Source organism: Cyrtonyx montezumae, unplaced genomic scaffold (genome assembly GCF_038088225.1).
Source record: "Cyrtonyx montezumae isolate F1298 unplaced genomic scaffold, pur_monq_1.0 scaffold_3, whole genome shotgun sequence".
Taxonomy (NCBI): domain Eukaryota; kingdom Metazoa; phylum Chordata; class Aves; order Galliformes; family Odontophoridae; genus Cyrtonyx; species Cyrtonyx montezumae.
In genome coordinates, this window is record NW_027072034.1 from 3,269,790 (window position 1) to 3,295,135 (window position 25,346).

General features: G+C 42.2%; 1 protein-coding gene across 1 annotated transcript in view; it reads right to left on the reverse strand.

Moving 5' to 3' along the window:
• The window catches only part of DGKH (diacylglycerol kinase eta), a 150,947-nt gene that overhangs the window by 121,022 nt on the left and 4,579 nt on the right, over positions 1–25,346 (reverse strand). The window contains exon 2 of the mRNA XM_065743997.1: positions 24,259–24,438. Within this exon, the coding sequence (XP_065600069.1) occupies positions 24,259–24,438 (180 nt within the window). The remainder of the gene's footprint in view (positions 1–24,258; positions 24,439–25,346) is intronic.

A 25,346-nucleotide genomic window follows, 5' to 3' on the forward strand; every position in this document is an offset into this window, starting at 1 on the left:
CTTCATCTGCATTTTCACTTAACACTCTAGGAAGGCAATTGTTCCTAACCACCTAGGAAGCTTTAGTGACAACCTTCGTGTTTAATCTACTTCAAGCTTGGAGAAACCAGTCACACCATCTATATGATAATACAGAACATTATATGCTAATATATAATAACCTCTTTCTCCTGTGGGGATACTTCTGGGCTGTTAGCAACTTGAGAACATACTCAGATTTTTATATTACTTTTTATAATATCGAAGTCAGAAACTCATTTAGTCATGACTAAGGCTGGAGTTTTTTCATACTTATTTTTAGTATTCTACATTTTTTTTTATTAAAACAACACAATGAAAAGAACAGTTGAAAGAAGATATTTTTGTGATGATGATCTTACCACAGTACACCTCTGTTCCATAGCAACACAGACAGTGCAATGCAGATGATAACAGAAACATCAATAAAACAAGTAAATGAAATTGTTTAATACTACACAACGCTAGAAGTTGCCATTTTGCAAGTAACTGAAGTAAAAAAAAGAAAGCAGCTGTGTCCAACAGGCAACCATTACCTCGCTTCTCTGTGCTCTGGAAACAGAGCAGTTTAAAATACCAGTTTATCTACTAGTACACATTGGTAAGCATTTGGCAGCACAGTATAATGCTCTCCTTGATAGGTTCTAAACACCTGTGTTTCTGCAGTGCCAGGTACGTACTTATTTCAGGAAAGTGAGAAGACAGATACTTTGGAACCTGAGTAAAAAGCTTCAAGAGTAGGCTGATCAGTCAGCTTTACCAAATTTGTCTTTTAAAATTGACACTATTATTAAGAAAATTAGTATGAAGGCAGTCACAAACTGCTGAGCATTTCTGCTGTAGCGGCTCATTCATTATGCAGTGTTTTACTCCAAGTGTTCATAACTAATCATTTCCATCTTCACAGCAATGGGGATCAAAATGAACCTAGGATAATATTTTCATACCTCTAGCAGCAACACAAAGCCACCGTTTCAATTCCTGCACAGCAAACATTCCAGTTCCTTGTTATAGTCAGTGAACATACAAATTTTGAGAAGAAAATGTTATGAGAAATAGATACAGTTTCCAGTAAGTCAAATTTATATGCACCAAATTAAAGACAATTTTAAAAGACAAATGCTGCACAGAAGAACCATGTATCCCCTGCATATTACTAAATTAAACCAGTTGTAGATAACCACATATGCTGCAAAGAGAAAGAAAGGTAGCTGTAGATGAATAAAATAATAATTAAGATGGAAATTAACAGCAGATGAAGCTCACCTAGATGCACAGGACCTGGAAGATCTAAGAAATACTGTGACCAACCTGATTTCCTCCAGCATACTGATGATTATAACACAAATCTATTTTAGAAGAAACAGTGCTCAGCCCGTAAGTTTACCAAAGATAACCTCTACTACTGAAATTAGCTCAGTTGAGATACATTATAGTCAGTCTGTTTTTGCTTATACACGCTTGCAATGTCAGTGTTAATTTCCTTACAATACTTACTGCTTCACTGATTCCTTAGAACCATGTCTTCCACAACACCAAGGGTCTAGCCCAAGCCTGCTTGCCAGGAGTATCCTCACAGACCTGCTAAACACAAGATCTCCGGTATGTGCTGTGGATCCTATGTCTCTCAAGGTTTTTATATGCCACCACCCTCCGTTAAATTTATTACTCCCAACATAATCTAATATAGAAAGAATTCATCCGATTGGCTAAAGCGCACAGCTGGGCTGGGAGCGAAATGCTTCTATATAAAGCAATATTCTGAGCTTCCAGTTTTGGACGTTCCGTGAGCACAAAACTTTGAAGGAAAAGAAAATTCCCATCTACAAGTAAATAAGAAGCTGCACTCGAAACATTTCAAGCTATTTAAGATATTTTTAAACATCTGCATTTCTTATCAGCACCCGTTGCTTTCCATCTGAAGAGCGATGGGAGGCTGCAGCAGTGCGTGGCTCAAAGCACAGCACAGCCACTCCTGCCACTCTGTGCCACACTGCCTCCCAAAATATAGGGAAAACACAGGGGCTAGGGAGAGAAGATAGGAGGCACAAAGAGGGCAGTGCTTGTGCTCATCTTCCAGCATGATCTGTGTTCCCACAAAGCTTCCTTGCACTGAATGGCCTCACTCCTAAGGGTAAATTCAGGACTGAAATATGAAAAGCATAAGAGATGCAAGCAGGAGATTAGAATATAGGCATGGAGGCAAAAAATAAAGCGGGGGTGGACACAGTGGCACAGGAGGCCCAAGTGTAAAAGAAGTGTAACGAGATGTGGGGGTGATTAAGAATGAAAAACACACAAAGAAGGGCCAATATTGGAACTTGCACTAAACCAAAGCCCCCCTGCCTTCCAAGGCCACCTCATCAGTTGACACCCTGATTAGTTTTTATTACCATCTTTTTCTAAATCCTTTTATCCCAGTCTGATCTCCGGTAGTTTAGTAGTTGGGTAGAGATAGTGATAGGAGGATGGTTGGACTAGATGATCTTATAGGTCCTTTCCAACCTTATGAACTTATGAACTTATGAACTGAGGTAGCAGTTCATTAGAACACTACTTTGAAAAAGTGAAATCTGTTATTCATATTCCAGCAAAGAGCTGCACTTGATTTGCTCTCATGAAATGTGCCTGATCTACACACATCATTTACTCACTTATTTACGAAGAAAGTTAAAATGTTTGGATGCTTATTACAAGAAGCATTTCTCCTGTTTTGCTCATTATCACAGTGTTTGCAGTACTGTACAAGTTAGCTGAGCATCTAATCCCCATACAAATTCAATCCACCAACATACTCAGTGAATTAAAATACAATTCTACTTCCCATGCTATTTTGATTCATACTTTCCATAAAGATATTAACACAATCCATCACAAACACTTGACACTTTGTACTTCTACTCAGCGGTCTTAAACTGGTAGGACTGCCCTATCGAAAGTCATTTTCATGCAGTGGAAAAGGGCATGGGAAAGATTAGATCTGTGTAGCCTAGATCTGCCTTGAACAGCGAGTGAAATCATCAGCGAGAGCACTGAGAAAGTTATTTGTGAGTGAACTGTTCCTGTTACCCACACACTGCTACCTTGTTCAGGTTTCTCATTTAACCTACTCTTTGAGGGTAATTAGTACAGCTTCTCACAGGTGACCTAAATGCTAGCTGTGACTTGTAACTCCCTCCCTGCCAAGCCCCAGCACAATTGCTTCTTCAGGATCCCAGCAGCTCACCTCAACCTATCCAGATGAATTATGTACATTACAGCGGAAGAGAATTAGCACACCTGAGAATGGCCAATGCACAGGTGAAAACTGAATTACTGGGAAGACAGAGGCAAATAAAAGCAGTGACACTCTACAGAAATGTCTGGAGCAGTTTGCTGTTGATGCCATCGGACTCCATGTTAGCAAATCCCACTGCATGGACATCCTGGGGCAAAGTAAATCCAACCACACAACAGTAAGTGATGTAAAAAAAGGGACATGCAAAAGATGAGGGGAAATGGGATAAACTGCTTTGTAGAGGCACCTTTCTTTCTGTTAATCAACAGATAGAACAGATGGTATCAGTAAAGCCAGTGAAATTAATCCTATCTTACAGGCTCCTCTTAGAGTTCATGAAGAAAAGGTTCTATATTTGCTATATGAAGGCTGCATTTCCTTCTGTCATCCCCTGACAGCTATGTTTATTTCTTTTCTTTTCAGTAAAACAGTTTAGACGAGCAAAGTGCTTTTTCAATCAATTTTTCATACTGCTTTTCCTACTTAATCTATTTTCACTTGAAAAAACGCTATAGTCACATTCAAACAGATGGTTAAACGTATTTCTGATGACAAATATCATCTATATTTATTTGCATTGCAAAGAGGTTTTTTGAAGGTAAGGTACAACAAAAGGAGTATGAATTCTCAAATGACAGCGATACCAATATCTGAGTGTAGGAAACTATTTAAAATAAAGTACTCAAGGATTTATTGATAAATGTTATATGAACATTCTATGTGGATGATGTTAACCTGAACTGAAAGATAAAGCAAAAAGATTATATGGATGTTAAAAAAAGATATCTTTTCCTCAAAAAATAAATTGGTTTAGACTCTTCCAATGCTGTCTGTAACACAACAGATGAAAATCGGCCCATTATTACCAGACGCTATTCCAGATACATCTGCTGTACCTCAGCTTTGAAGTTTATTAGTTCATGACTTTATTAGAGAGGCCTAGGAGTAAGCAGGTAAATGGAACGTAGTTCATTAGCAGCTATGAACAGAATACACCCTAATTCAGTGTCGCAACATGCAAAGTGAATGGAATTAGGGAAAGCAATTTTAGATAATGAAATTTCAAATACTTTATATTCTATTAAGCTGCTTTCAGACTCCGTCAGACAAAAGACAGACAGAATCAGTATCAGAGTTAATTATTCCTCTTTCAGATCTTCCTAGCACAACAGCCTGTTCTATTGATGAATTGATTCACCAAACTAATACTGAGGTTTAAAATGAAGAAGTTTATCGAGCTGCTAACTTATGTCTGCATAGAGGTTTCATTTTCAGAGAAAACTTACTATACTGGCTTTGATAAAACCGCTGCACCTAACAGCTGCGAAGTGTAAAAAACAAATGTGGTGCAACTGTTAAAAACACCCATCTTATTTGGAGATCATATGTGAGTTTTTTATTTCCATCCACTCGCCGCAACTATCGACACGTTCACTGGAAAAAAGTGCTCAGCGCTGCCAACGTATATTGTTTATTGGCAGAGAGACCAAGCACTCAAATGAGTAGTTACATCAGGTATGCATCCAGCATAAACCAAACATCACTTGCAAGGAGGTGATGCAACGAATTTAAAAGTTAAAAAAAAAAAAATTAAAAAGCTGCGAAAGAGAAGCAAGTGTGATGCTCCCAGCAACTCTGCAACAGGAGCAGGGCACCAAGGCAGGACACAGCAATAAAATACCAATTGTGAGCAGGCTGCTTCTTCTGGAGTCATTATTTTTTGACACTGTGGAAGGTTGGCTGACAGATGCCATTAACAGGTGCAGGGCCACAGCAGCAGATGCCAGCTGAGCCCGGCTGACACACTGTGGCAGGTGCTGCCCATCAATTCACCCGGAGGGGGGGAACGTGGGGGCAAGGGAAGGTGACCCCTCCAGCCGTGCCACCTAGAACCAATGAACAGAGCGAAACAGTGAGAGCAAACCCAAACAATGGGCTGTATCCAAACACTGTTCTCCAGGCTCACCTTCCTCAGCAGTGGTAGGAAGAGGTGCTTGTGGATGCACAATCAGGACTGCCAGCATTTCACAAACCCCATGGTAAAGAACTGCTTCAGAAACATGTTTGCAAACAGGATGTCAAGTTCCTACTCCAGTTCAATAAAACATCCAATTCTACCAGCTTTGCTTGTAAAATCAAAGTGCTCTTAGAGGTAGTTGCACTCATATAATAGCTGTGAGCTTTTTTTATTGGTTGCTAAGGCTTTCCTCATTTCCTGCCTGTATAAAAAGGCCACGTTCTCTAATCCTGCAGTTACTCCCCAGATTTTGCATAGTTTGAAATTACTGCTTGTGTTTTGCTCAGAACAAACGCTTCCATTTACTTCTTTCACCAAACCCAAGAGAATAGGTTTCTGAGCAAGGATGAAAGTTTCCGAATTGGAATCACAGACATAGATCCTCTGAGGTCTCTCACATAGATCTTGGGAGCTTGAAACAGAATAGAAATCACCACGACAACTTTCCCATCAAGAAGCCATTTCATCTCCCTTTGGTGGAGAAGCTCAGGGCAGAGGGGACTTCTGTTAATTTCACTCCAAAACATATTTGGCTACCTCTCTCCATCCCAAGGGCTCCTAGACTGCTTCCAGCATCCTTCACGAGACATCAGACAAGCTAGTCTTGTCCCTGCACTTCTTCCATGTAATGACTTTGTTTCTGGCTTCTCCAGATACACTATTCTTGTTTCGGTGAATGTATTTCCCTCTAGGAGATCCCAGTGGTCCTTAAGAGCTTCCATGTCTGTCACAGCTGCTTCCTTTTGTCTGGAAATGGTGAAACCTTCCATCACAGCTATAAACTGAGGTTGGGTGGTGTGACAGAGCCATCAGCCATCCAGTCATCCTCTACCCTCCTTCCCTTGATGTACACACAGCAAAAGACAACAAACAGTTCCAATCCTGAAGCTAATGCTTTATGACAGCATGTACTTAATAATCTATGCCACTTCTATCAATAGCATAAATTCAGAACTTCAAAGTGAAACATTTAACAACTTCATGCAAACTCTCCCTGACTATCCATGGGACTACCAAGCTCCTTCTTTGAACTCTTCCTTGTAGACACAATTCTCAGGGCTTTCCTCAATTGAGCCTGCTCTGGGCTTCTAAAAACTGTCTGCTTCAATCTCCTTCCATCACTTCTATGGTTTCCCTGCAGATTCCCAAAAATAAAGGTGCAAAGTGACCCTCTCTTCTCCTTTCAAGACAGAAGGAGATAGAAAATAGTACAAAAGCTGTCTTTTGCCTCACTTTTCACGCTCAACATTTTTCTGACCAAAATCTATACAACATGTGTAGAGTTAACTAAATCAATTTAAATATTTCTATCATCTCTCATAGTCAGTGTGGGGTTTTTTTTCCTATACTGAAACCTAGTATGAAGTAAAGCTGCCTGTTCTGGGAAGTCCAGAAATTGCTCACAAGGTCCGAAAAGAGAGCATGCAGAAGAGGTGTTAACATGGATGTTAAGCCTCTCAAAGCAATAAGCCTCATACTTTCATTTTCACAGCAATCAAAATATCAGCTCCTAAAAAACTGCTGGGGTTTGGCAGCCTATATATTAGCAGGACGTGTACATTGGCTTCGTCCTTGAATTCAGATTTCTGTGCAAAAGAAAATAAAGTTACATGGCCCTTTTTTTCATTCTCCTGCTTCAGCTGTATTCCTAACAGAATGCTTTAAATATCATCTGGTTTTCAAGAACATTCAGTATTAATGACTCTAGTTCAGACACATAAGTCGCGTTGGATTTTCTGGGTGCTGAGTGCTCTGAAAGAGCACCCGATCTATTGCTTCTGTACCACGGTACCACTCCATGTACCATTCACTATGCTTGAAAATGGACAGCAGATTACTCAGGAGTAACTTTCATCTTTCTGCACACACGGAGAACAGTTTAGTTGTGTTACAGAAATGAATTTCTTAACAATACACTACTCCTTGCCTCCCTGAACTTTAGCACTTTAAATTACATACTTGGTACAGATGTAACACTGAAAATGAAATGAACTTTCCAAGTACTTCACTTTTCAAACACTTGCACAAGTCACAACTAGGTTGTAGCAGGTGACAATGAAACAAAGGCTCATTCAGTCTTCCCTCAGTAAGGGGGATGCATGCATTTTAGTTTCCTTCTTTTGCTACTTTGATACCAAAGCACTTGGGAGAGCACGTTACTTAAGGGCTGAAGGATAAACAGCTTGATTAACACTGCACTGCTTTTTCTTCCAGGCATTTCATTAGGAAGGTAAGAATTCATATCCTTCTGAAAACTAAAGAGGAAGCATGGACATTCCCAGTTGTTGTCATGGATACAGCTGCTGAGAAAAATGTCATTGTACCCCTGCAGATAAATACATGTGCCAACTGCTTTGAATATGTGGTGGTAAAACCACTGCAGATGTTAAACATTCTCACATGGTGATCAGCTTCCTCTCAAAACATGCACTAAACACAAAGAAAAATAAGTTATTTTTAAGCATAAAGGTTATGGCACGAAGGAAGAAAAGGCTAGGCAGCTTGAAAAAAAAAATGTTGGCACTTTCATAGTTCATGATGTCATGGAGGAAAAAATATTATGGAACAATAGTATGAGTAAAGGATCAAGTGTCAGCCCAACTTTGAGTTATCTGGATTTTGTCAGTGCGTGTTATAACAGTATTGTTAACTACAATAACTATATTTCTTAGGTCAATTAATGATTTAAAAATCCAAACAAATAAAGAAAGCAACTAACACACATTGGAAAATTCTGAAACAAGGAAGCTCTGATCCTGATTAGACCATCTCATGGTGTAGGCATTTTTATTTGGACTGGCAGATCCAATCTCCTTCTGCTTCAGCTTTACGTAACTCTTTACTGGGAAAAAAAAATAAATGAAGGTGTTGAGAACACAAGACAGTTCTTCCTCACACCATTTTCCATATCCTCTAACCTAGGTGCTTGTGTGAAGACAGCAACCAAGATTCTCCCAGAGTCTGCATGCATGCAGATACAACGCTGCTAGACATGTCTCATTACACCATTCAGGTGAGAAAGAACAAATAATGTCCATACAGAGAGCAGAAACAAGGTTTTGGATTCTCTTCTCCTTTACTAGGGGAAGCATACAACTGCCTCTCTCCTCTTACACAGTCCTTCAAATATCATGCTATAAATAAGTTCCCAGAACTGCAGCAGGGTGCTCCTAGGGCCACTGTCACCTTGAGCAGGTGAAGCAGTGAGGGCTGTTCCAGATGCAGGGACATGAGCTTAGTGATGAGCCACCCAAAAGACAAAACGAGAGAGAGCTGCCCCATGTGCAAAAAGAGATCTTCAACAACATGGAAGAAATCATCCCAAACTGAGGAGCTAATTCAGCACAGTACAAAGGGCGAAGAAATAAGGAAGTAGGATTGAGCACCCTGCTATAAATCTCTCCTTGTATTTTGGGACAGGCCTGAACAATACAACACAGTGTTTTGCAGAGATATGTGAGCTATCGCTAAATGAAGTACATTGGAACTGGAAGCAAGATAACCACTGTAGCATGATGTAACACTCCAGCTAATTAGCTCCTTTGGGAACAAAGCACAACATGGCTATGCTGGATCCAGAAGGCAAGCAAGTTCATTTGGGGCTGGTGAGGGCATCTCTGTGCAGCACCACCACCGTCTTCCAGACAGACATGTCTTCACTATAACAACTGAAAATAAAGCTGACACAGAGGGGGAAAAACATAAGAAAAAGAAAGAAAGAAAGAAAGAAAAAAAGAAAAAAAAAACACCTCACAGGAAGAGGCACGTTGCATGTATTTTTCTGATAAAGTAGCTCTGGAGTACACACTGTAAAAAAGAAAGCTCATAACATATAATTACACCCCAACATTTTGATTGTTTTTCACAAATACAAGAGGTTTCCCACATTTGACACACACACAAGCAGTGAATGGACCCCACTTCAGCACAAATTCATAGCATTATAGAATCCTTACAGTTGGAAGGGATTTTTAAAGGTCATCTAGTACAGCTCCACTGCCAATGCACAGAGACACCTACAGCTCAATCACGTTGCTCAGAGCCTGGTCCAGCCTGGCCTTGAATGTCTCCAGGGATGGAGAATCAACCACATCTCTGGGCAACATGTGACAGCGCCTTACCACACTTACTGTAAATAACTTTTTCCTTACATTCAGTCTAAATCTCCCCCTTTTTTTACTTTGAAACCATTTCCCCTTGTCCTATTCACAGTTAATCCTGCTAAAGAGTGTTCACTTCCTTCTTACAACCACTCCTTTTGATATCCTTCTTACAGCCACTTCTTTTGATACTGAAAGGCTGCTCTTGGGTCTTCCCAGAGCCTTCTCTTCTCCAGCTCTCTCAGCCTGTCCCCATAGGAGAGGTGCTCCATCCCTCAGATCGCTTTTGTGGCCCTCCTCTGGACACACTCCAACAGGTCCATGTCTCTCCTATTCTGAGGAGTCCACATTTGGATGCAGTACTCCAGGTGAGCAACCACCAGCGCAGAACGGAGGGGCAGGATCACCTCCCTCACCATGCTGGCCACACTTCTTTCCATGCAGCCCAGGATTCCTATATGGCATCTTTCCCAATAGGTAATCATATGTAACCTAGCCAAGAATACAGCTGTTGACCGTTGTTCTGTCATATCTGATTGACACTATGGCCCAATACCCTGTCCCAAGGTCCACTTATACACTTAAGTCCTTTGAACCCATTCAGTCATTTTAGAAAAGACACACACACAAACAGAAAACGACAAACTGAAAGAGTTCATCTGTGGCCATTCCCCTCATCTCACCAGAGCAACCAAGAGACCTCACAGACACACCACAACAGCTCAGAAGTACACAGTTCAACTGAAGAGAAAATTAAAAGTCTTTGTAAACAACTGTTCAATAAATTCTACAGTATCTGTCTCCGCTTAGGAGTTGTAGTTTTCTCCTTAGAAATCAAAATGTCTTCTGAAGAATCCCCAAGATCATTCTGGGGAGTGGTGCTGAGGGTGCAGAATACGGCCTGTCTATCTTGACAGATAGGCTTTAAAATATAACATAATGTCACAGGTACATTCATCAGCCCCACAGGTAACTACAGCAGGGGAATACACATTTCAGAAGACACACATGCCTGCAAAAAGAGAAGTTTAGACATACAGAAGGGCTTCTAATATCTGCAACCACATCCCAGTCCTTTGATCCCATTAGCCTGTACCACCTCCCACATCCCGCTAGCACCAACCAAGAAAAAAAACCATCCTCAAATTGGAACAGGTTCTTACCCTCGGAAGACATAAAAGGCTTTGGAAATCATCATTTAGCTCCATAAAAAGGGAACAGGTTAGCTGCATTTCTAAGACAGCCAGTTATGTTTTCACTATCTGGACTCAGACAACAGCAATTAAAAACATGCTCTTAACTGAAATAACATCACAAATTCATGGGTAGGGACCCACATGAGGAGAAGGCAAAAAAAAAAATAGTAAAATTGAGCGCCTCAAGAGCTACAGATTGTAGAAAAATAATGAGCACTTTCATAGGCTGAATATGCCCTCCAGGCAACATCTTCCCTTTTAAGATCCACCCACAGAATTAAGCTTGTTCCATAAGCATCAACTAGTCACATACAAAAATTTGTGTGAGAAAAGCTGTTAAAAGCCACTACTACATGCAATAGCTGATATGGTATAATGGATCTAAGACCCTCAGATCACCTTACTGGCCAAGTTGCCCCACGGTAATTTTAGGGACACGTGTGCAGCAGCAAGCACAATCTACAGGCATTTAAATCCTGTTTCTTGTTTGCTATAAACTTCCTCAGTATGAACTGAGAAGGTAAGGTGTGCAGGACGCACCATGAACAAGTACTAAGTCACACACACCTGCTCCAGTGTTATTCCATATTTCTTTATATCTGGTTCCAGTAGATTGAGTAGTACACCCTCCCCCCAGCTGATGCACTGCACTCGCTCTCATTTAAGCTTCTGTTGGCCATGAAGATAGGGGAAGACACCCTAAAAGCTAAAAGAAAATAAAAAAATAATCCATTCATCGACAACATTATGTCCATGTTTAGGCCAAAGCATAAAAAAATAAAAAAGAGACTTTCAGGTCATTGAAAGAGACAGTCAAGTTAAGCATTCACTGTGATTTGATAGCTCTAGGTGTCCAAGACACTGCTCAAAAGGTAATTCCCAAGTGTGCATGCAAAGAGAGAAGTATCTTCTACCCGTGCTCTCATCTTGTTTCAGAAGGAATGTCCCACACATTATACTGCATTTAAACTGCACTGAGGAATCATGTTGGCTGCCCTTTCCATTCTCTTCCACAGAAGTTTTTAGGAACACTGAGTATATCAAACCCCACTGTCCAAATCCCAGGATGCTGACATTTCAGAATTGTACTCTTCTCTATGCAACTCAGGAAAACTACAATGAAGAGAAACGCCTCCCACCAAAGCTCCAGCTGCCGCTTGCCTGTGTGCAATGAGCCCAGCCTAGGTTGCCAAGAGAGACTGCAATCAGGAGCAGCACTTATTCCTGAATACTCTCAAATGGCCTTTCACTATATATTAACTCTAAGTAGTAAAACATCAAGACCACATTCTTGTTTCAGTTTAGAATTAGTTTTTATAGCCAACATATAAAAGGCAAAAGTTGTAATAGACATGCTATGATGCTCTTAACTGGAGCAATATAAACAGTGTTTCTATAATGGGCACTACTCTGAACTTTGTCAGGGAACTGCCTGAACTTCAGACTTCACTCTGGCATGGCTTTTCCCAAATGTTAAACCTGAAAGAAACATCTGGGAAGAGAACAGTCAAGCTATCCACAGTGCTTAACTACATATACAGTACATACACACAGACACACGTAGTTTGCTCTGAAAGTAAATTATATACATTTTATATATACATTTATGTATTTTTCATGGAAATAAATAACAGGTACAAAGAGCACAATAACAGTATTTAATAGAGCAAATTCTCAGCCACAAACCACTCTTTTTCAACACAATCACTGCTGTTAGTTCTGCATTTTCACCAGTGACAGACAAGAGCCTGCATGCCGTGCTCATAAGAACCTGCAATGATGAATGTTAATGGATGCCACTGTTTCTTTCACATGGAGGAATTCAGTTGCACACCTTTGCTTCATACACACTTCCATGTCAGATGCCATTCTGTCAGACTGCCCCTCTGCTGCCATTTATTGCTGTGGCAACAATATATAATGGGATACAGGTGGGAAGGTTCAGCCTCTACTGACATACCACAGACATCCACCTCCGATGTCATGGACCAACATAATAATATGACAGGCATTACTTTTGGAGCAGTTCTCATACATAATAAACATTTTCACAAAGAATGTACAGAAATTCTCCCTGTAAGCACTATTCCCTAGGGTAAAAATTAAGTGCCAATTCAGTTACATTTCCTGTGTAAACTACTCTAGGGAACCTGTTTCAGCACGGGGTTGGATGAGACAGTCCCTTCCAACCTCTATAATTCTGCCATTCTGTGATAACGAAGAGCTCAGGCTATTATGCCATTTAACAAGATACTGCTTGTGATTTTCAACCTCTCCACCCCCTAAAAAAAAGTAAATTTTCCAATTAAAACAAAAGCCATCATTAAATTCAGCATAATCAACAACTATTTTTTTTTTTTCCATGGATATTATGTATTAATTTTGTCATAGGGGTTAATATAGGCTTATTTTACTATAAATTACACTGCATACCTCTCCAATGAGAGAAAACACAAATGCCTCTTTGTATACTACAAAACTGTGCACACGAAGAATCAGAAGTTGAGTATCACTTCACACCCTGGGGAGAAGAGCTGACAACGGTGTTCTTCCACAACCATACGTCCTAGCGAGACTGATTAGTGGTTGTTAACAACTCAAGACCCACAGAGTTTAAGTGGTTCAAGGTCAAGTAAAAGGGAAGATCAAGTGGAGGCTCAAAGAGGAGACAGACAGCCTTGCAGATAAATTACACTATCAGAGATGTTTAGGAGAGAGAAAACACTAAGTATAGCCAGGATACAAAGGGTCAGAAAGCCTACTGTCACCAAGTCCCCACGCTGAGCATCTCTTTGCTACCTTTCACAGGTCCTATTCTGAGCCACACTCACGATCACTGAGTCACCCTTCAGCACTTGCAAGAGCTGCGCAGTCACCTTTGTTGGGGGAACGGTGATACGAGAGGAACTGTGGAGATGGTGCAGCATGAAGCAGTCACCCCCCATGGCACTGCTCTGCGTCTTGGTCAAACCTGGGGTCATCCGAAGTGATGCAGAACAACAGCATGGAAATAACTTCAGTTTTTTGCCATTTCCTTCAGTCATAAAGCAGCTTGGTTCCCAGCTCCCAGGAGTGTCCATTCAAACTTTAATTTGAATCAGTCTTATGGCAAATCAGCCAGTGCTATTTTAGACAGAAATCTGTCTGGAGAGGTTTAGAGATAGGAGAAAGGTTTTTGAACTTGACAGGACATGACATGATTCCATACCACTGATCTGCATTCACACACTTATCTGTAATGCAAACAGAAAGCTATTTAAAGCACTCCAAATTAGGTACGCTAAGCGTACTCTGGCACCTTACACGACAGCCAGAACATCACTTCTGTTTCATGATCTAAGATAGTGGAGAGAGGGAAGAAAAGGCACTTTTTACTTTCCATAATCTTTCTGAAACTTGTACCACTGAAAAGAATTTAATTTTAAGGTATTTAAACAAGCCTTTACCTGCTGACAAATCTTCCTTAGCAGACATAGGCTACCCTTGAACCTTGTGAATGAAGAAGACAGAGAATACCTGTTTTAAAATGTATCAGGAGCCAGACTCATTCTGGTGATGTATAAAACACTATTTGCAAAGAATGGCTCTGAGCAACATTATGTTGTTTTGAAAGTCTCCCTCCTCTAAGCATGGATGTGGTTTTCCAGAAGTCCTTTCCAGCTCAAATAATTATTATGCTTCCGCACCAATAAATACTTTTTACCTATGAAAAAACCCTTTCTGTATTCTCTCACACCTACACATGGTAATTTCAACTGCGGATGAGCTATAAATAACCTAGTGTGTATTTCAAAGAAAAAGTATAATCATCTTTAGCATAAAAATCAGCAGAAGCTCGTTTACCTCTTTTCCTGGCTGCAGGCTGCAGCTTGGTTGTTTTGTTTTTTTTAAGCTCAAGTAGAGAAAAATAAAATTTCCCAGTCACTTCCAACTGCTTGCTGTGAGGCAGCCTCCCAGGGACACACGTTTATCACAGGCTCAAAGGGTAATCTGAAATAGCAGCCCTTTGTAAAACTGCTGAGGAAAGGTGGGAAAGGAGTAGAACCCACAATGTTAACTCCTTTTGTCGCCTACCCTCATCGACCAAGAGCAAAACTGACTTGATGTGCTGGGGTTTCTTTTTTGCCCTAAATAATGCAAGCAAAAAGGATGAAAAAAAAAATTAACATCAGTATATATTCATGCTCACACACAGACCAAAGTTCTGATCTCTTTAGGTGAGAATTAAGATTGTCTGGAGTGCACATGTAATCAGAACTACACAAAGGTTAAAGAAACTGGAACAGAGATTATGTATTCTTTTCAAACCCACAGCTATGCGCTGCTATCGCGTTCACCTGGGAACACCAGGTAACATGAGATAACATGCAAAAGTACCGACAGGATTTAACCACGCAGCTTGATGGTTGCCAGCACATTTAATAGCTTGCTTTTGACAAGAGCTCATCAGAAATTCTCTATTTCTTATTATCTTCTTTTCCTTTGAAATGTTGAGGAAGCAGCAGAACACAGTTTTTCAATGAAGCATCAGGGACACAGGTGCAAAACTGACAACCTTCTGAAGCCCAGAGGACTTTGGTTTAGGGATTTTATAAAATGAGCAAGTGGGACAAGGAAGGAAGCTTGCCATCTAGCAGACAGGATGCAAGCACAGGTCCTAACATGCTAACCAGTACAGGTAAAGCCCCTTTTTTTCCAGAAGCAGACAAGAAACAGAATACAAGTATTCACATTAGCCCAAGATTCATTCATAGTTCATTCTTTATAGCAAAAAATAAAACCCAAGCTGCAGTTAGTTAAGCTACATAAGAAACCTATCTTAAGTTCTCTTTTCCCTCCACATAAGTATTATAATCCAAACTTCCAGATTACATGCACAGTTTGCTTAGACAAGTTAACTCATTTCTGAGAAGAAGAAAATATGGAGGTTAACAACATCAGACAGGAGCTCAGGCTTCACAGCTCTTTTTGTTTGTTTTGCCTTGTGTAAACAATAAAAACATTTTGCATTTCTTTAAAAGCTGTGGTTTAACCAAAACCATTTGCTCCTCATCTCAGACCCAAGTAATTCAGTTATACCAGTTCCCCACTGTAGACCTTTAAGTTCTCAGCATTCCTCACAGGAAAAACCTATGCGTTTTAAATACAGCAAGTTAACATGAGGATTAGTGTATTCACCAAGAACATCATACAGGAGTAGGACTGGAAGATCATTATGGGTCCCTTCCAACTCACAGTATGCTATGGTATTCTTTCAGTGATGGGATGCTTGACTCCTCACAATCACTTTTTTACACTCTTTTTTACACTTTCGCTTAACCAGAAAGCTGAGATAGAGGCAATCAGTATTCACATGAAGCCCTCCAAGATAGCAGGCAAAAAATGACAGTAACAGTTGAAAATCTGCCAAAAAAAGGTACATTGGTTTTCAAGCCAACAGTTCCTCAGTGTATGTCTGCTCACACAACAGATCAGTGCCCTCAAAACAGGCAGCATGGAGTGAAGCTACCCAGAGGAGCAATCTCATAGACCCGCACCTTCTCTGAGACTCTGCACCCAGCCAAAGTTTGAGGTTTGGAAACTCCTCCCTTCAGGAGCATTACTTGCAGGGAGAAACTTGCAGAGTCACAGGCTGAAGGGAAAAGGGATGCCACCCTTTCTCAGTTGCAGTTCCTGAAGAAATAGGGACAGCAGCAGGGAAGGAAAGGAGATGATCAGCAAGATGTCTCTGTGGGAGCATTAAAACAAACACAGAAGCATGTGCCTGTCCTCAGGATCAATACGAAGCACGCACAGTGAGGGAAGAAGACTGCCTGATGGCTTCTGGTGAGCTTCATGGATGTCCTGAGCCTCTTGTGCCACGGGGAGCTGGGAGGCCGCTGACCTTCCTCCTGCTCCCCAGCACTACGGCAGCTCGCAGGACTACCAGCTGTCAGATCGAAGACAGCCAAACGGAGTTGCTAAATTTAAGCAGCCACACAACAGGACATAACTGACCAGAGCAGCATGACGGCCCTTTAGATCCACTTAATTCTCCACAGGCACGAAAGGCCGAGGAAGATCTTCCCAGCACGAAGCTGTGCCAGAAGCGCAAAATGACACCAGCAGCACGGCCGGACTCCTTCAGCAGGGACATCTCTACAAGCCCTGCAATCAGCTGGAAGCATCCTCCAGCAGCTACCACTGAGGCTTCATCCTCTTTCCCAGCCACCAAAAGCACGGGGAGGCTCACCGGCAGCATGCTGCTCCTCAGTTCCAAAACCCCATTAAGGTTGCTTAGTGACAACAACGCAGAGCTCCCTCACACCATTTACAAGACCCAAACATTTAAAGGCAAGGAAATGAATGGTTCAGATCATCATAAATCTCACACCGCTCCTGTAATAAACAAATCAATTCTCATCAATTAGGAAGCCTTGCCGATTTCATTACAATAATCTTAAATGTCCCAGGAGCACAGACCAGTTATCATGCCTTCAGTATCTAAGCACTGAAATATTTCCAAACAGGAACATTAGTCAAATGAAAAAAAAATAATAATAGCTGGAAAAAAAAATGATTTGCTATTTCTTCATAATTGTGCAATATATCAGGATAATTCCTACACGGTAAAAGTTTTAAGTCAACCATGTTCTGACTTTGAGTACAAAATTTCTATGGCCCCCATCCAACAAGCACTTAAGCGCCGGCTTAATTTTAAGAAGTAATTAATCATGTAAAAGTGTACAGGACAACTGAAGTGTTTCAGCATATGCTTAACTGTTTTACTAGAATAAATCTTACTGCATTTTAAATACCATCTAATTCAGCCTTTTTATTTTCAGCTCTCATCCGTGAAATAATATTTGTTTTGGGTCAGTGTTAAGCTTGTTTGTTGTAATAAATACAGTTTACATTAAGAAAGAATGGCACTTCTTACTGTAATATGGGGGATGTAAGTTATGGATGCCACACAGATTGGCTATTATGCCTTTGCTAGCAAACTGAAAGCTGTGGCTTGAACTGACAGAGCTATGGCTACTGTGCTGTTGTTCAGTAGCCTGACCCTTGGTTTTAAAGATTTTGGAGAATGCAGCTTATACTTTGAAGACAAGATGAGAAAGGATAAAGTGGTAATGTAAAAAGGCGGCAGACGCAAAGTTTAAAGGCAGAAAGTTTCTTTCAAGATCTTTTGTTTCTTACAAGATGCAAGTTATCAGCATAGGGCTGAAAGAAGTGAACAAAGCTAGCCACGCTGTCAACAGCTTTTTAACATCACATCCACATGCATTAGAAATAACAATAGTGAACATCACATGGAAAAAAAAAAAAAAAAACAGAAGAATTACCCCCCCCTAAAAAAATAATACTGGCCAAGCAGAGTAAAATGTACTTCCTGTGGCTCCTCCACTAGCATCACTCTTGGTAAGCTCCTGAACTATCTTCACAAGACACTGAGTCCTGCATTAATCACCCCTACCTGAAGAGAAAAAAAAATCCAGATCATTAAAACTACTCCAGAAGCATGACCTTGCACCCAAAACTCTGTATTCTGAGCTTCAGTGAATCCACACATAAACACACAACACAGTATTACCTCCTAGCTGAGCTTAGGTTTTGATGCCTGCAGACTACACACGCTGTTTTGTAGAACTCTTGCCAGAAGGGCAGTTGGTCAGAGTTCAAAGAAAATGAAAGTAACATAATTAAAAAGAAAACCCTTAGCCCTTTGTAGCGTTCCAGAGCAAGAGCACTGGTCTAAGCTGCCCTTCATCGTCTTCAGCTAGTCAAGAGGATTTGATACTTCCCTTCAAATAAAAGCTCTGTGATAGCCAGACAGACTATTCTTTTGATCACTACTTCAATTACAAAATCACTGTCATTCATTTTGCTGTTACACACACAAAGCTAAGCTGGATAGCTCAGCTAGTCACACAGTAGTCATACAGCAATCATACAGCACTGTGGTATCTTGGATCCCGATGTAGCTACTAGAAACAAATCAAAATGTCCACAAATTATCTATATAGCCTTACATGGATAAAGATCCAGCTAAAGAATAGTCCACTCTTCAGCTCTGGTGTGACTAGACTGTGCACATGAAGTTCACAAGATAAGACATCTCAGGAAGAGATTCACAGTTGTCATTTGTTCTTGAAATAGACTCTGCTTCTGTTTCTTAAAACCAGAATTTCTCTCTAAATTGCAGAACAAGCTCAATGTGTTCCACCTGATCTTTTTGGTAGAAAGGCATTCCCTTGGAACAAAACACAGAACAAAATCAGAGCCTCTTATGTTAAAGATGAGAGCATGATTATCATGTCTTTTTTTTTCCCCACATTCACAGATCACTAGCAGTCTGAGAAAAAAAAGTGTAATTCATGTTATTTCCCAACAGAAAATCACATTAATTCTTTAACAATTCTAGAAAGAAAACAAACAAAAAACAAAAGCGACATTTCCTTTGAAGACCTGCTTGCAGATATCCACTGAAAAAGTGCTACACACTCCTCCTACCTGGTACTTCACTAGCAATTCAAACTTTGCCAATCCATGCATCACTAAAATGCCTTAGCAGATTTCATTTCAGTTTTATACAAACGTGTCAGAATTTGGAGTGCTTATGACCACTCTGCCTTAAACAGTGTAACTCTTTCCAGGCTAACCCTACTCCCTTCTATACAAAGCACATTCAGTGGTTTTTTAACTTCCCAGAAGTCTTTGAAATTTTCCATTAATGGACTCTTTTTTGAAAGAGTGCACAGAGACAAGTAGGAAAAGCAAGAAATATTACATACAGTCACACACTAAAAACTATTTTGCTTCTCCCATATGTGCTCTAAAACTCTTGCCCAGAAATGCTGTGGGTACTCCATCCCTGGAGGCCCTCAAGGCCGGGTTGGATGAGACCCAGTGCAGCCTGAGCTGCTGGGTAGCACTGCCCATGGCACAGGGTTGGGACTGGCTGAGCTTTAAGGTTCCTTCCAACCCAAGCCATCCTGTGATTGTATGAATATTCACATGCACATATGAAACCAATGACTGATTCTGAACTTTTAACTTAGAAATGAGGTTAAAGCCCCCACAAATTTGCTAGGGATTTTACAACAGTTGTAAAAAAAACTGTTGGTGGGACACATCGCCGCAGTGGATATACAGAGCATACAGCAGGCAACTCATTTAATTGTAGAATGAAAATTATGGAAAACATAAAACTGCAGGCAAATGTCCTGTGGCACTCTTAAATCTTTTCAGTAGGTGCTGCCGGGTGCCAAGAAGTCGAAGATGACTGCTATGTACTGGGTAGCTTCAGTTCTGCCCCATGCTGTATAAACACAACGATACAGTTTAGCAACACTACTTGTGTTACTGCAGTTGCAAAATAAATTGCAACTTACAACACATTTTGAAGCCATGCAGATTCAGACAATTCTAACGCACACGCAGAATCCAGGGTTACATTTGCTACCATTGCATTCTCTTGACAACTTCTGGTACATAAAAGTCATGTTGCCTTAATCAGGAAGAAATCGACCACAACTTAGCTGAGTAGATCAGCACCTCCCAAATAACAAAAGCTAAATAAAGAAGATGACATTGCAGAGAATGACGTTTGTGAGGTCTAGCACCAACACCAACAATAGCACGTTATGCTTAGGGGAGCTAACAAGCTATAGTAATCGAAGAGAAATGTATACCAGAAACAAACAGGAAGCGACTACTGGGACTTGGCACTGTGAAATGTCACCATATGGAAGAGTTTAGAAACCTTCTGAAGGCTCAGCTCCTCAATGGTTGGTGTTATTCACTAAGACCAATAAATACGCAGTGGGAATTTAATTAATTCACTTTTATTACTCCATAATGATTTAAGATATCTAAAAAACATACTTTAAGTCTTCAGATAAGATGATTCTAGTCACAAGTCTTGCAATTTAGCTAAATAATACTATCACCTCTGCTAATTATAACACCGCCACACTCCAGAAAATCCCCTACATTGTAGTAATTTCATTATTTAAAAAGCAAACAAAAACAAAACAAAATGTTTGGGGTGAAGGAAGTGAAGAAAGGATTCTCCTTGACGTGTTTCTCTCACTAACTACACTGTATTTTCTTGCATTTCCAAATTCATGCTCCCTGCTCCAGAATGCCTGCTTTATCCCAAAACAAGCACAAGTGAGACTCCCAATAGCAGATCTGAGAGCAAAACACATCCAACAGAGCTTTTCTGTTAACAACACATGGAGCCATTACAGTGGGAAGCCAGGTCAGCAATGAAAGTGCTGTTTTTCACATCCACTTTCTAGCAGAGAGTACTCAAGACAAGAGCAGGAACTATCACCATGCTCATCTAACTATTCTGCCTCCAAGCATCCAGGCACCACTTCATCTGTTTTCTCATGCTTGCCCCCAGGATGAACAGGAAAAAAAAAAAAACAAGTGTCAGTTCTAATCGGAGCCTTCTTTTCTCAACAGGTTCCAGCTATAAAGAACTAAAACAAGACCATCTTTGCGAGGAATGTACTTCACACTACAGCAATTAACTTTAAAGAAACTAGGACCTAGCTGACGACAGGCAGAGTTCTCATACTGCAGCCCCAAAGAAATGAAATCATCTGTTTTGTTTAAGAAAGGCACGAGCACTGACTGTCTTAACCAGCATCTTAAAAAATGAAGAAGCCAAATTTAATGCAGATGCAAGGAGAATTTGCACGACTTAACTCCCCAGTATAACACTGCTCATACATCATCTTCATACACACCGCTTCAAAACTGAATGCAGATTTCAAATATCCTCACCAAAAATTATAATAAAGTACATATATTCCAAAAAACAATTCTAGCAGGACACTTTTTATGTACTAGATACTGAGGTCTCGGAGATAAATTGCCAGCAGACATCATGAAGTCAGGAACTGTTTCAACACTCTCCATTTGGGATTTCAGCTCAAAAGCGCTCAGACTTCACAGGGTACTTGCCACCTGTTTGTTCTGCTGCATTTCCTCAGGGGAACACATATGTGCTCCACAAATCCAACAGCTTCCAGTCTTTAGTCTCGTACAAGTGTGAAACATTTTCAGTCCTGACTCCCCTACTGCCACAGAATCTCCCTATAAACACGCGTGTGGCTTGAGTGAACAGCTCCTAGATACAGGCAAGGTGTCTTCCCACTGAATACTTGTCTCCTCCTCAGTTCTCAGAAACTACAGTGCGTTGATCTTCAGGTTTTCTGTACCAGGGAAATAAACAGTGGCCATACTTCAGCACAAGACATCCCTTCCACATATTCTAAAAACACGAGAAACGAGTACGTGTAACTTACAAGTATATCAAGAATAAAAGTTACACAGATGTTCAGCCCTACCACCCACACACACCCATCCACTTCTAGGAGCAGTGTGCTGTAAAAGCAGCTTCACTGAACTCAGCCAAGCCATTCACAGAGGAAGTTACTCCTCAATGTGAGTAAGCAAAACTGGACTACAGATTTCTAAGGAGAGCATGAGATCAGCATATCATAAAGATTCAATGAACTTCAGTGGAATTACATCTTCAAGCATCCCTCTCATTTTCCCATTCTGTTTTTCACTCTCGGTCAAGCAATCAATTGTACATAGGAAGAAGAAGACAAAGCTTAAAAACTCACTCTGAGCACTGCAGGTGTTAGAAATCAGCAAAACTATGTTTAGGCCAGGGAAAAGGTTTTGCTGTTATACATATGTTTGCTAAATTTTATTATATAGACGCTAGAAAAATCCACTGCTGAAGGATTCTGTCTGCAAAGAATCACCATATGGGAGCTTTCACAAATGATCAACTGTACCAAAACATCTAAAAATAACATCTTCCTTAAGTAAAATAAAAACAATTACCAGCAGAGACCTTTGGGTGCAGCTGCGTGCTAAGGCATCAATACCACATTGCTGAAATGTTTCAAGTAAGTATACAAGCAACCTCCAGAGAAAACAGCACAGTGTTAAATGGCCCCAGAACATCAATGATAAATGTAACTAACGTACACGTTTCGGGTTCTTCCAAAAGTCTATTCTTAGCTGTAAGTCAAACCTCCTCCACTTAATTAAAACCTTAGCTTACAAACACATTCACAGAGTAAGTGAAGCTTCACAAATCTAATTTGAATGAAAAGGACTGGCTGGGTGAAAGAGCAGCTCCCTGGCGTTCCTGGCTCTCGTGGTTTCGTGTAACCACTGATCACCAACTACTACAACAGCAAACATGCAACACCCTCAAACTAAATGGGAGTTGTCAGTCTAAATACAGCTACTTTTAAATAATGCATCGTGAGTTATAAAATAAAGTGCTTCTGAATTATTTAACGCGGGTTTCATCTTTAGCGCAGATACATCACTTTTAATTAAATGGAAAGTTATTTATATTCTCAGTTGCGTATTACTGTAAATTGTAACAAGTAAAACAGCGTTTTATGAAGGCCAGCAGTCAGTGCTTCCCATATAAACCCAATTCACAGAGATATGGCTGGGACACAAACTAAGATAAGCGAAAGCACCGCTTTCAGAGTTGTCTTAAAAGATCAGCTTGGCATGCATTCTCAGCCCTCAAGGTCCCACCAACCTGTAACACTGAGTAAGAACTCATCAGCATCCCAAGCTCACAAAACTGTTTCAACAGCGTAGAGAATCCCCACATTTTCTTTACACAGCAAAGCCTTGCACACATCTAGCACAAAAAGAGATGACAAAGCACCAGTTCTGTCACTTTGAAGACAGCCACTTCCCTCTGTTAAAGCTGGAAGTGGTCAGGCCTGGCTGAAGGGTTACTCCAACAGGTAACATACATCACAACGGCAAGGGTAAGATTTAGGAACAAAAGACAGTGACACCTGGTGCTCGGGAAGGTTTTGGGAATAAAAGGCTTAGCACCTGACACAGCGGGATAATGCCACTGCTAAGCAACCAACGCTTCTTAGGAGAGGCACTTTGGCTGCAGCGCGTGGAGCTGAAGGGAGGAAGAGCACAAACCCACACCAACAGACAAGCAGCTCCTCACTAAGTTTGATAGGCAAAGGGAATAACACGTGAGCTGCAGCGCAGAACCCAAGCCCTACGTGCGATCTGCCTGAGGATGACCTCAGCCGGCTTCTGCGCATCCATGGAACTTGGACCGTGTTTTGCAAGAGATTACGGGATCTTTCTGCTTGGGTTACGTCTGGGTAGAAAAGCAGCCTTCAACGTGTGCTCGCCTAAGTTAATTTTACCGTGATGCAAACGCGCCATCCATCACGAAGTTAAGCAAGCAATCCCACCGGGGCGGCTCCACAGTCGAAAAACGCACTGCCCCAAAACTTTGACAGCTCCCCGAGGGGCTCCGAGGGGCGGGAGCAGCGAGCGTGGACCGGGCGGGATGCGGCTGAGGAAGAGGAGCAGAGGGAGGCTGCTTCCCCCACACCCAGGACGCGGGCAGGGCAGGGCAGGGCGGCTGCCGGCCGCGGGCAGGCGGCTTCCCCCTCCGGCCCCGCCGCCCCAGGGGGCTTCCTGCCAGCGGGGACAGATGTGGACGCAGCAGCTGGAGGAGCGGAGGGGAGGAAGGAAGAGGCACGGCTGCCTCTCCTCGGCCGGGGGCAGCGGGATGCGGCCGGCAGGGTGGGGAGGAGGAGGCGGCGGGGCTCCGGCCCCCTCGCCCCTTACCTTGCTGCGGATCTGGCCCGAGGTGGACACTTTGCGGATGAGTTTTTGGGGGCCCTCGTGCTCCCCTTCGCTGTCCGACGACTCGTCCGCCGCCGCCGGGTGCTGGGGCTGCTGCTGGGGCTGCTGCTGGATCCCGGCGCCGCTCATCCCCGCCTCTGCCCCGGCCATCTTCCCGGACTCCTGCCGAGAGAGAGCACACGAGCCCGGCTCAGCCCGGGCAGCCGCCGCCGCTCGCCTCCCCGGGGAGGAGGGAGGAGGCGAACGCGGGAGGGTGGGGAAAGGGGCGGCGCGGGGGGGAGGGACGGGGCCGAGGAAGAGCCGGGCGCTGGTGGGGACGACCGCCCGGCCGCCATCTTCCGCCGCCCCGGCCCGCCGGCTGCCGCTCCCCGCCCCGGCCCCGGAGCCCTCACCGCGGCTAAGGGTGCGGCGGCACTCAGGGACGCGGAGGAGGACGGGCCCCGGCCCATGCCCGGGCGCTGCCGCCCGCGGGCACCGTCCCGGCGGCTCAGCCCAGCGGCATGGAGCGGGGCACCTGTGCAGGTGCGGCGGGGAGGTGTGCGGCTGTGCTCCGGCACTGAGAAGCGAGGCAGCAACGTGCCTAACCCATCGACTCGAAGCGGGACGTGCTCGTTCTCCCATGTCCGTTTAATTTTTGTTTTACTTTGTTCGTAGTTGTTGTCTTTGCAAAAGAGCGGTCTACTGGAAGGGGAGGGGGGGAGGAAAGGGTCACTTTTCCCTTTTTTCTGGCAGCTCCCAGCATCTCGAAATGTCACCACATGTTCTGAATTGTGGGGCTCTAAAATGACTGTGGTTTGCGTGTAGTCAGTGTTCCAAACGAGCATTCAGGCTCGGCAACACCAAATAAAACACGGGTCCCAACGGCATGGAGTGGATTAAAGATGAGAAAGCAACCAATACTTGCGGCTTCTCTGTTCCCGCAATTCTATTTATATTTCTTGAAAGGGAACTGCCATCTCTCAATGAGCTAATACAAGTGCCGCAGTACCTAAATTCGGAGCAACAAACGAGAAATAAAAGCGAAAGCGTAACACAGAGCCCATGTATGCTGCAAACACCGTGCCACAAGC